This window comes from Nylanderia fulva, unplaced genomic scaffold (genome assembly GCF_048542155.1).
Source record: "Nylanderia fulva isolate GAGA-0341 unplaced genomic scaffold, ASM4854215v1 Scaffold33, whole genome shotgun sequence".
In the NCBI taxonomy this organism is placed as follows: Eukaryota; Metazoa; Arthropoda; class Insecta; order Hymenoptera; family Formicidae; genus Nylanderia; species Nylanderia fulva.
Genome location: NW_028190400.1, coordinates 2002483 through 2016455, shown reverse-complemented (window position 1 = coordinate 2016455; position 13973 = coordinate 2002483). Strand labels below are relative to the sequence as shown.

General features: G+C 31.0%; 2 protein-coding genes across 2 annotated transcripts in view; both read right to left on the bottom strand.

The window, feature by feature from the left end:
- The window catches only part of LOC114946736 (cytotoxic granule-associated RNA binding protein tiar-1-like), a 130249-nt gene that overhangs the window by 50735 nt on the left and 65541 nt on the right, over positions 1–13973 (bottom strand). The window lies entirely within an intron of this gene.
- LOC114946735 (peritrophin-1-like) lies at positions 7562–8237 on the bottom strand. Its single transcript, XM_029323386.2, has 2 exons — positions 8111–8237; positions 7562–7859 (listed from the first exon to the last, which is right to left on the bottom strand). Exons 1-2 carry the CDS (start codon positions 8115–8117, stop codon positions 7606–7608), a joined length of 261 nt encoding a protein of 86 aa, XP_029179219.1. The 5' UTR covers positions 8118–8237; the 3' UTR covers positions 7562–7605.

Here is a 13973-nt window from a genome sequence, read left to right as displayed (position 1 = left end):
GATGGAAATAGAAAATATGCTCAAAGAAAGAAAAAGACGAGTGCATCCGCATGCAATACACCTATACTTGCGCGATAGATATACTTAAAATCTCATTTATATTACTTTCGCTATCTAATAGCACATAAATTCACCTATTGGAAACGGATCTTATGTGTTATATAAATGCTAGTTTATCATAATCGGTGGTTGTATTGTTGCGAATACATATAAAATTTAAAAAACAAAAATTTCTGTAAATGAAAAAATTTTTTTCTGTTATTTGTTATTTATTTAATTAAATTAATGTTTTAATATTGTATTTTTTTCTATAATTGTTCTCTTGTATAATTTTTCTTATTCTCGATCAATTTCTTAAAGTCTCTAATGTTCGATAAAATTGTAGTTATTATTACAGTTGTCCCTGTGTTTGGTGCCAAAAATTATGAGTATGGTTACTTACTTTTAAATTATTTACGTCAGAAAAAAATTTATTTGTTAATAAACAAGGCCCGGAAGAGTTCCGTTTAATGAGATGTTTATATATATGCGCACAAATTTCTGCGTAGACGCCTAAATACTCGTTTAACAATTTATTACAGTCGTCCCTGTGTTTGGTGCCAAAAATTATGAGTATGATTACTTACTTTTGGATTATTTACGACAGAAAAAATTTATTTGTTAATAAACAAGGCCCGGAAGAGTTCCGTTTAACAATATATTTATATATATACGCACAAATTTCTGCGTAGACGCCTAAATACTCGTTTAGCAATTTCCCTGCATGCAAAAAATCCAGGCAAAGAAAAGGATCCAAAAAACAAGAGATATATGTATGACAAAAGATATACATTAAATGTGAAAATCAATAAAAATCTCGACAGCATTTGACGTGGCGCAAATATGGGCTGCATTAGAAGTCTGGTCAAATCCAGACTTGCACCCGTTTAACTTTATAATAAATGCCATGCCATTTATATATCAGGCGCAAGGATGGCCTTGATATGTATTTTTCCAATTCTTTTAGATAAGGCTGTAGTGTGGCAAACTTGCATGGTGCTAGCAAGTGTCGAGGCATCGGCAAGGCAATTTCTACCAGGGTAGCTTGAATAATATTTATATCATTTATGTCATCAATTATACAATTATTGTATGTAAATTTATATAAAATAAAATTTAATTACAATATATAAAACACAAAAAATGAGAAAAAAGCTTTATTTATATAAAAAAGCTATTTCTTTAATACAAATCCGACAAGAGAATAGTTTACAGTAGAAGATGTAATACGAAGCATCGAAATAAATAAAGGAAACCTATTTAACGTGCGTGTGGAGTAAGGATCCGGTCTGAGATAGTTTAAAACAAGGTTGGCTGGTCTGGGTTCAGGTGCTGTTGCAACTAATATCGTAAATCCAGATCGAATTGGAGGGAGAACAGAGCTCCGTCTCCTTTTCCTTTATAGTCCTCGCGCAGCTAGTTCACCTTTTGCATCTGCGCAATATCTCCATAAAGTAAAGAAATAGGATTATGAACGCGGATTTCACGCGGTTGGCAAAAGTGGAAACAGCTTTTGAATGCTAAAATGCAAACTTAATTCTTAAATATCGAAGGAAAACATAAAATATTTAACACATTAAATATATATTCAATATTAACTTCATTTATAATATTAATATAAAGAAACTTCCACATAATAATCGAACATGTTATTCGTATATTTATAAGAATATAACAAAGAAAAAGTTAATCAAATAATGTAAAATCTAAAAATTTACTGTAACATTCTAGATATTAAAATGCGTAGCACAAAATAATAACACAAAATAGTATAAATTCCACTAATTATTATGATGAAAAAAAATTTATTTTTCTTTATAAGTCATTATACACTTTTAATTATAATCTAATATTGTTCACAGTATTTTTGATCAAGAATAATTTAATCGCTCATTTTGTTTCATAAAGATAAAATATAATATATAAAATATTATATGATACACATGCTGTAAAAAGAGAGAGAGAAACAAGATTGTCTTGGAAGAATAATATACCAATTATTAATATCATCTCTGTGTCGATCAATTATTGTGTGAGTTTCAATTTTCAATAATATGTTGAATTGTTATCAGCACCATACATAAATCGGAATATCACACGTACTGACGATAACCGATCGAATTTTAATCGGCGTCCCTGCAGAATAGCTGACGTATGATCCCCTTGAAAATTCCGAGTAAATCCCGATATGCCAGAAATCAATCTCACAGATGTCATCATCACTTTTTGTTTAATAATATTAATTACTATTTAACAAATAATTATAACACACGAGGAAAATATATTATACAACAGTTTATTTGTTTTTCATAATATAATCTATAATCTATTTGTAATATGTTATTTATTGTATGAATATATAATATAATAATATGCCATATTAAATACCAAACACACATGTGTAATATAATATGTGTGAAATAATTATAGATAAATTTGTCACATATTCCCAACAGTATTCTTAACCTTTGACATTTTGCATATAATATTACGTGCAATATAATGCGTAAAACCTGTATTGATATGCATTGAGATAATAGATTAAGATTTAGATTTGTTGTTGAATTTTAAGTGACGATAACAATGAGCAAAATTATTCGATACTATCTTAGTGCATTGTTATAATTGTCAATCATGCATGAAAATGTCGATATATTAAGACCAGCTTAGGTTTTAAATATTTATTGCTTATGTTTTAATAATTATTGAATTAGCACATAAATAATACATAAATGCAGGGCTCTTACAAATTTTTAAATTAAAAATAATGTTTCTAAAAAATGTATCGAGCTGACCAATGCCGTTGCGAGTTTACGCCGTGATCTTCGGACCGAGAAAATTGTTTTCGGTCAAACGAAACATTTATAAGCCATAAAAAGCATGCCGGGTCGAACGATCTATTAAATTTTTATGAACTTTTTGTCGGAAAACCTCACAGCGCGCGTTCGAGCAGCGCGCTGAGAACTACTACCGTTAGCTCTAAATTTCCAGTCGTGCTTGCATATAAAAGAATGTTATATAAAAATTTGATACACGTTGAAGTCATATAAAGTTAATCCTTATCTGATTGAAATAAAAGAGTTATATTACAATTTCTCAATATCATTTTCCACAGCGATGAAATATTCTGATAGCGCGACACAACGATCGGATATAAGGTATCAAACTATTGAATTAAAAAGATATGCAATTTCAACAATATTATTCAAAACCTCATTACGTAAAACTAGATTCTCATGCATGATTTATTATTACAAATTTATAACGTCACGATTATAAGTTCTTATCGATCGAAGATTCTAAAACGATTTTATTAGCTTTATCGTAATAAATGGCAACAATATTAAATTATATTTTTTAAAAATATAAAATAATATATTTTTTTAAGAGAATTAAGTTATATTTTCACAAATGTAATACGTGATTATATCTGCATATAATTCTAATTAATTAGTGAAAAATTTGTATTCGCAGAAGAAATGATTTTGCATATCAATTCTTTAAGTACACTTGTAACCAAAAATGTGGCACTATGCTCTGTAAAAGTGGATCTATTTCGAGAACGCTATTTAAGCGTCAGAGAAACGTGAAGGTGAAGACACAAGAGGTGAAGGACGAGAGATTTCGAAGCGCAAGGAGGGAAAAGAGAGAGAGTGAATGCGCGTCCAACTCTGCCTGTAATGAACTTGTGAATATTTAGTGGGGTAATTGCCTTTCGTGGCGAGTCTCGCTTGTGTCTACCGCTGTAAGAGGTGTCCGCCAAATCCGGAAGTAAAACCAATATCAGTCGACCACCTGTGCTCTTAACTCGCACTTCGTCATATATACGTTACGTGTGCGCATCAGCTTCACATATATCGATAATTTGATTTCCTCGGGGACATCGCAGGCCGATTGCCAGCCGTTTGGCCGACTACTCTATTCTACTATCCTATTTCATAATATGTCAAACAAAATGATATAACTTTACTTCTATAAGATTCTAATCACATTTGAAGAGAAGCATGCTATCAAATTCTTATAATCTCGAATGTATATATATACGCTTATTTTAAAAGCTTTTAGTACGAGAATATTCGATATTTTTTTATATCTCGATATATCGAAAACATTTCACAATCAAATCTAAAAAAATACTTGTGAAGAAACGTGCTAGGAGTTATAACGTAAAAAAAATATATTTTGCAATCTCCGTAAAATTGTGTTTTTTAGAAAGTAATATTTTACTTTGCTAAACAATTTTTTAAAGAATTATTTTTTGACAAAAATAAACATATCTAGAATTTCTATTTACAAAAACATACAATACGAAACTATTATTTTTTTTTTAATTTTGCGTAAACAGTAAGAAATTGTCAACAAATTAGAAAAAAGTTTTAATATTTCTTATTTTTGTGTACAATCACATGTTACATATATGCATAATTTAAAAAAGCAAATTAGTTTAAGTGTAATGCATTAAAATATAATTTCTGTAAATATAAAGAAAATAATTTTAAAAATTTCTATATTTTTTTAAGTGGCATTTTATCTAGGTATATGCAATGTGTTATTGTCGCATGTATTGTCTTCTCACATTGCTATCAGTATAAAATATTCTAAGAACTAATCACTTCATATTATATGCCAAATTATATCTGATATACATATAAAAGAAAATCTGATTTATATTATTATTGTTAGTAAAAAATAAGTATTTCGTTGCGATATTGTTAAGTGTAAGTGCCAATAAAATTGTGAGTTAAAATTTTTATTTTTTTACTGTTTAATCTCATAATTTTTATTTAATTATTTTTATGACGCAAGTAGAGAGAAGAAAAAAAAGAGAGAGAAAGGGAGAGGAGAAAGAGAGAGACATGCTTAAAAGAGAAACACAATTTGATGTTAGTGATTTAAAACTATTCAATAAAGAATACTATAGCAACATAACAAATGTACAAGTCCAAGGAAACACGCAACAAAATTGTAATCTGTTGACGGGCAAAGCCTAAGCTTACTGCACGTCTCGTGTAAGGAAAGCCTTCGTGTTCTTTGCACGCCATCTGAACGTTTTATAATCACTATACTTCTCTTCTTCCTTCGTTTTATCCTTCCTCACTTTTATATTCTCTATCTTCCTTAGTTAGAAAAATGTCTAGCTATTAATTTATCCTCACCTCCTGCCGCGCATATAACATCTTGACAGAATGTACCACCTGGTAAAACAAGTTGCATAACTTAAACGTTGGATTATGTATTCCAAATTTCCTTTATTTTTCGAACAACAGAAAAGAATAGCGCAAATGAGTAAAGATTAAATCCAGCTTATATTAAAATATAAACTCTTAATTATGAACAACATTCACATTTTATGCCAAGAATAAGTGTAATTTTTTTATTAGGATATAAATTGTTATTACAGTACTTTTTTTCATCACGTATAATCATCAGAATACTATTGTGTATTTTATTTTCATTTATTACTAGAATATGGAAGAAAAATGGAAGAAGAGTTTTAATTATAACACACATGATAATATTATTTTCGAATTAGACCTGCAGTTATGCATTTAGACGAATCAAAAATAATATGTCCAGACGTCTATATTCGTCGAGTCGATTAAAGACTAGCATGTCTCGGCAATTATAGGTTCTCTCTCGCTTCGGTGAAACTGTCGAAACGTACCCCGGATCGATCATCGGTACATATCTATCTCGCGGAACATCTTATGACAACGACGGCAACCAATCGATTTCCAATTTGATACAGAATAGAATCCATTAATAGCGCCCTTGTCGACGGCGCTTCCCACCGACCGGATACATTTCGGCGAGTGTCAAAGTGGGAAACGACAGAAGTAAAGCGAGAAGCCGGCGCGGAAGTAAAACGGAAGAAAAAGGTATTGTTGGCGACAAAGAGAGAGAGAGAGAGAGAGAGGGACTGCAAGAAGGAAAGAAACGAGGGATGAAAGGGAACATACGAGATGCGCGTAAGCGAGCCGGCTGGTAGCTGACTCGTACCGATAAGAAGTCTCGATCTGTTCACTTCCGCAGTTCTCTCTTCGTTCGTTCCCTTCCCTTTCACGCGCCTCTTTCTCTCGTGCTCCTTTTTTTGAAAGGAGAATACGACATTAACTGACGGACGGAGAGCGACGTCAACGCGACGCCGCGATCTAGCGCGACGACGACGACGACGTAGACGACAAACTCCATTGGAGCATTGAGCTCAAAACGAAATAGGGAATTTAAGTGTCACCGTTTCTGTGATGAGGTCTTTCCTTTGCGAATACTATCCTACCTTGTGCGCTCACCCTTTCTATTTATCCCTTCTCGCTTTCGTTCTTCTTTCGGTTTGTCATTTTCCTATTCCACGTGCGATTCCAATAACCCGAGTATTCAGGATTCTGTAATACGTTCGTGTTTAATATCGATATTCTACTAATATATAAATTTGTATTAAAAATCTTAAATATATATATCAATATATGTAAAATGTATGTATATTTAAATACGTTTGCATTATTAATATTCCCTTGAAAATGGTAATAAAATATAAAAATATATAAAAGACTGCGAATATATGTATGTGCAGAAAAGAATATGTTATGCAAATCTAATACAGAGACATGTGTGGTTCTATGGATATGTATATGTGCATGCAAAGAAATATTTTTAATGGTTTTTAATCCGATTTAAAATACTTATTTTAAATGACAGTTGGTGCGCGACAGACTTTCTACATACGGCAATTCCGGAAAAGTGCGAACAATTAAGTAGTAAATTCCACATGCGCGCACGGCCTACCCTTACCCTCATTCTCATCCATATGCATGCAATTACTATTCCAAGTTTATTCGCTACCGACCGTTACATCTCTCGTAAAACGCACTTGCACACCAGTGGCAGTTTGACAATACAAACAGTCCGTTAAATTGTTGCTGTTAAATTGTGTCAAAGTGTTCGCACAATGGGAAGATCTCCGCCATCACTTAATACGAGATATATATTTCCATGCCAAACACGCCTTCAGTTTCGAAATGTGCCAAAATAGTTTCTCTGTTATGCCCATAAAGGCAAATTAACGCATACAAGTTTATGCATATTCAACACACTTTTCAAATGTAGAAATGTTATATCCTATATAAGAAAATTCTTCATATTCGAACTATAAAATTAACATATGATTATTGCGATAAGTCATCAACATTTAAACGTTGTCTATTAAATATAAAAAAATAATTACTATTCTAGAATAAATGTTCTATATTTTTAGTAATAAAATAATTATCAATTTTAATTAATATATAATATTTTAATTATTATATAATATAAGATTTTATTATATATATATCTCTCTTTTTTCTTAATCAAACATTATCGGTATCACATATCAGTTAAAATGATAAGGTATTTTAAATTAGTATTAGATAAAGTATTATAAATAAAAATTTACTAATTAGAGTATAATGGAAACTAAAAATGTGATTTTAAATAAAGAACAACTTTATTCATTAAAATATACATATACATATATAAATTATAAATAAACATATAATCGCGCACAATCGCATTATTTATGTAGATTGATTAATTAGATGTGCATCCAGCGTGCCATGGAAAATCGCAAACTAGTTCTACGGGGTTGAAGTGCAAACCGTCAGGACACTCCATCACGACCGCTCGTCCATAGTCACAGACGAAGTAATGTTTGCAGTTTGTGGGGTGAGGGATGAGAATAGCTTCCTCTCCATCTTTTGGCCCTCTATTTGGACATTCGACTTCTTCGGCCTGGGCGTAAAAGACAGACAACAAGCACACCAGAAGTGCAAGGAAAAGTATGGCTAAAATATATCAAACAAAATATTAATTGATTTTTTCGAAGTGCAACAGCAAAATAATAATTGATTAAACAGATAACACATACAATTTTAATTCAACAGAAAATATATTAAATTATTTTCTCAATAATTATAGAAAATCATGCTCTCATCATATACCCGTTATTATGATGTATTTTACAATAATAAGCAATATTGATTCTACAATTATGAAATAAAATTTAATTGTGGACAATCAACTTAATTAGACTTACCTTTCATTTTGCTATTTAGTTTCTTCAAAAGAAATTTCACTTTCTTTACTTTAATGCGAATTACATCAAATTGGGTGCTCCATTGTCTAGAGTGTCTTTATATACCCGCGACCAATGGGTCCTTTTTATCAATCTATTTAGATCATTATATACCGACCCAGTCCTCTTGCGATATTCTTCTTATCAGTTGCGTAATATCATGATAAGCCTGTGATTTGTAGAATATTTCACATATTAATGTTAATAATCATAAACGAAGACAGTTTTGTCGATATTCACTGGATTGTTACACATCATATTTAACCCAGATTTTAAGAAGACAAGGCTCAAATAAAGCGAATAAATGCAAAAAGAAGGGATTTATCAGAAGTGAAACGAAATGAACGAAATGTAAGATGAGCGCGAGTGAGCTAGGGATAGTGAGAGGAAGTGAGAGAGGAGAAGGATGCTAGCTGACACTCGGACAATGCTGGCGTGGTGCTGTCGCGTTCGGTTCCTGGTTATGGCGGGTGCACAATGCCTATTGTCGAGCAACCTACCATACAAACGTGTGTGCTGACGCTTTCACACAACGGCTACCTCCACCTCTGTCTCGTTCGCTTCGCTCTCTCTCTCTCTCTTCATCGCTGTACTTTCGTTTCTGTCGAAGACGAGTATAGAATCTTTCTCTTTCTGGTAACGCCGTCGTTTTCTCATAAACTCGCGGCTTTCGGCAAGACCAATAAGATACCCCATGTGAAGAACAATATTGATTTTTTTTTAAATGACACTGTAGAAATGGCACGAAATAAATTCAGGAGACGGTGGAAAGGTGCGAAGGTAGGAAAATTGTATTTGATCGGCATAACTTTATATTGATTTATCTTGTCTAAAAGAATTGTATATAAATTATAAATTTAAATATTAAATAATAATTTGTTATTAGAAAAATTATTTTAAGATAAAGTAATATTTACGATAAAATAATACTACGCAGAAATATTTATATAGATAAAGAAATAAAGAGTTAAGCCAAAGTGTTTTTTATAAGTATGTATTTATAACTTCGGAATGTTATCGTTATCTCAAGAGTTAATATATCAATTTGTTGTGCACTAGAAAATATAATCACATTATCAATATTTTTATTACAACGCACTATTTGCTTTATTAATCGTATTTTATAGAGCGATTTCTATCTGCCAAATTTAAAATTTCATAAAATCTATTCTAAGATTGTTGTAACCCAGTTTTTATATGTTATCGACGTTAAGCTCTCGTGCTTTACATGATACAATATATTGCTATCATAATACGAAAATATTAATTTAAATTGAACATTGTATTTCAGAAAGGCAACTTTTGGATTTAATTATAATAATATAAATTTAATTTAAATTTTTTCCATATTATCTGTAAAAATAAAGAAAAAGAAATATTTTCTTACAAGAGGAAAAGACGAATCCGTTCCAGCACTTCATCAAGAGATCCATAATTTGTATTCAATCATTTGCAAATCACGATCTTATTCATGTCTTATTTCCGATTGTTTGCAACTGCGCGGAAATTGGGTTCACTTTAGAAAATGAGACATTTCAATCGACACAGAGACAATTGTTTGAAAATGATTGTACATTTACGAACGGAAAAACAGTTTTTTTCCTTAGAACGTGTTAAAATTGTGAACAGCTACCGTTTGTAAAGACAATTTGACATATGAAAAGATATTGTTTAATTTTTTAATTTTACGTTAGTTTATTATTATTAAAACAATAATTATTGCAAACGATCTAATAAAGTCAAACAGGTGTAATAATATCGATACAAACTTAATATTAAAAAAATTGCAATATATATTTAGAATGATTATATGTATGTGCGTGCTAATTAGAAAATTTAAAATACTGTAAAATGTAAAAATATTAATATTTCTATTTTCTGTCGTTTTGGCCACCTAAAAAAAAAGAGAGAGAACCCGGTCTCTCATACTTACCATATTGGCATACACGCCGCCTGCGTTTTACGGCCATATTCAGCGATTTTGCATATCGAGGCCAGGCATGTGTATGTGCGTACATTATAGGGCAGGGAAAAAAGAATGAAGAGGAACGAGAAGGGAGAACCCATCGTCGTCCTTTCTTCTCTAGCGCCATCAGAACTGCTGCAAGCCCATTCACCTTTTCCACACCGATTCACATATATACGGCAATCGCAGACCTTCTTGAGAGCTCAATTTATCGCGGAACGGCCTCCGCTGGTACAAAGCGTGCCGGTGTGTGTGCGGGACATATATATACTCCCTCCTTCGGAACAAATTGTCATAATTGAATAACCAAAGAGATAAGCGAGCTATGCTTTGATCGTAAGCGCACTCGCGTAACTTTGGCAATGGCCTCGATACGGGTCGATCCATTTAACTCTGAAGTGCCTCGAGTCCACTTGGTATTTTAGTTCTAAACGCCCTTTCTTGTTTCGTGTGCCTACACGCATTCGTTTTTACGATTGAATCAGTTAAATCGATCCGCCTGTTAAATTCTACGCTTCATATACCCTTTATGTCTGCATGAGAGAAATTTATGAAAACTCGGAGAATTCTGGAAAGTGATTATAATTATACACTAGATTTTTTACTAATATCCAAATGTATTATCGATCGCATATAGACATTTAAATTAAAAGTAATAAAATAGTTATATTAAAGTGTATCTATTAATAATTATGCATACAAAGTAAAAGACATTAATTTGAAAATTTATCTAACAAAATTTAAAATCAATGCAGATTATTGCAATTTTTTAACAGTATTATTGTAGGGATCAAACTGTCGTATAATTGTGCGATTTATTCTGATGATCAGACGATCGGAAAGAAAAGACGGTACAAAAGAAACACTTGATGACGCTGATGGAAAAGGTTGATACGAAATAAACGAGATCGAATGGAAGCGGAGGATGCGGATATCGAGGATAGCTTTAACGGTCTTTTGTTTAGCTGACTCTGTCGTTTACCGGCATGCCGGTAATTGCCACAATGCGGGGTGAAAAGCCAGAAAAAGTACAGCGAGTTGAAAATCAGAGAAAACAGCTAATCGAATGACAAGCTGATCGCTAATTTTACTCTTGAGACTTTTGTACATATATATATTTGTTGCATATGTGCTCAGAGAAATGTTGCGTATTGTTTCGTAAACAAAACATCATATACTTGTGCATTTTTAATTTTATTTAAAATTAGTACACACACATATATATATATATATATATATATATATATAAATGTATATATAAAAAAATTTTTATTATTTTACATTTATCATGAAAATTTTTAACGTAATATATAAAATAATTTTATCAAAGGCTTTCTATATTTTTCTCTCTTTTTCTTTTGATTTTATTTCAACAAACAGGATACATCTCAATGTTTCTTTTATTACAGCAATCAGGAGCAATTAAGATTGATCAACGGAAGCTCCGAATTGGAGATATGTACATATCGACATTCGCATTAGACAACCAGTTAGAAACTTGTTGCTGTGATTTATAATCATGGGGCAGGCAAATTGGAGAGCAGTCGGGAATATGTCATAGATTTGTGCCTATGAGAAGTGGTTGCGGACACAATTGCTTCTGGCGCGAGGAATGTAACATGTGGTCACGCGATACCGTTTCGATTGCGCTTATTACGGATTTATTACATACGTATTCCCCATCGTTCTCATTTCCACTGTACAAAGAGCAAAATTATTAAACTTGACTTATGTAGTGTACAAAAAAATACCATTTATATAAAATAACATGTATATATTTTATACAATAACATAAGTTGTATTCTTCTCAAAATATTGTTATAACTTACATTTCTTTAAGAAAAATTGCAAAGTTTGTTTACATGAACATGAGATAAATTCTTATAAAATGTATATATTTATGAAACTCTACAATCAAATCCCTAATTTTTACTACGATTATTACAATTGCAATATATAAACAATTATTTTGATTCTTAATATTTGGAAGAAGATTCTTTTTAATTCTGAAAACAATCAAGTAACATTAAATTTTGTATCAGATCTCTCATTCTTTGAATAATTTTTGTTTTCTAGATCAAAGATCAAAGAGACGATGAAAAAGAGTATGGATATTTGATTCAGTAAAAGATGAAGTTTCTATGGTCATCTGATATTTATGAAGAAGCGTAAGTTATGAAAACCGTATCCAGTGAGTTGCGGACCCTACTTTGTATTAGTATAGTATAATAAAACATTTGCAATTTAAATTGGAGAAAGAAATAACTCGTGTATAATTTTTCTACTAGTATACAGAATAAATAAAAAGTAAGAAGTAATGATAAAATAGATATGAATTTATCATTGCTTAATTCATAATGCTTTCATTATAACTTCAAATTTTCACTGCAATAGATATAAACATAATTTTACATACATAAAAATGCTATAAACTATACAATAATCTAAATTTATACATTATAAGTAAAGTTATCATTTTTATTATATATAGAGTGTATTTTTGAATACATACTAGCTTTGTTTTGACGACATACGCTGCAAATTAATGCAAATGAAATATCTCTTGTCTATAGATTTTTTATTTCAAGCAAACTAAATATTAAAAGAAAAATTAATATAACAATGAACACTTTTAAGTATCTAGCTATGATTAAGTTTTTGAATAATTAAAAATGTCACTGGCACAGAGCTCTTCGCTTTTACGATCTCAAGCAGAGGAGGTTCCTCTTGAAATTTGCATAACTGCTTCAACGATAGGAGCTTGCTTGAAATATGACATTTTATTATTTTCGAGGTACTTCACTTCCGGTTAAATGTAGAGAGCGACTAAAAGGTGAGTGCAAGAGGATCGAAAAACCCATAAGAAGATAATTTTATTTAGAAGTCTTATGGAGAGACTGCCCAAACACAACTCTTTTTTTTTAAATACCTATATAATTCTTTTTAAAATATATTATTTTCAAAATATACATATAATTTTACAATATTTTTACATTATTTACGATTTAAGACATAAAACAATGGTATGTATCTCGAGGTTTATTCGGTTTTGTGTTAAGAGTATTATGCACGAAAAATGTACGATAGAAATTGGGAACAATAGTTGCCAATATGCGAGATTGGCTGACCAAGGTAGAAGATACTACTGTTACTACTAGTGCTGTCGGTGCAGCAGATATAAAACAAGGGTCTTGATAAAGTGACGACGTGACGTTTATCGCACGTGTTCCACATGTCGGCACAATTTCGAAAAAATAGCGTTTTAGCAACGTATGGCCTCACTATACATATAAAAAAAACGTTGTAAACGTCATACTCTTTAAAAAGAGATGTCTTAAAAAAATCATATTACTTGTATATCCGAAACTGTATGACAATTAATTAACGTGCGTAGGATGATATTTTTTTCATCGGCGATGCAATTTAGATAACTTATACAGATTATGCTAGTATAATTAATTACGACAAATATTTTAGGAAATATGCTAAAAACGCACATAATGAAGATTACGAGTCTACAGCATTGATTTGTTACGTAAATATACCGTTGCATAATTAAGTGTAATTACACGAATAATTATTTATGGTGTCGCATTTGTAGAGGAAATTATCCCATAAAAAACAATACGCGGTAGCATATAATCTTGAAATGTACACTAATTATTTGCATTTCTTATATCGCAATGAATAATTTATGTCTTAAGTTGAATATTAAGAACATTTTATTATGCAGCAACTTGTTAGTATTTGTATCTGATTTTCAAGATCAATTTGTAAAATATGAATTTCGCCTTTCTTAGTACCTAGCAAACTTCTATCTTCAATCTTTACTAATCATCCAGTGTATTCTAATGAAAT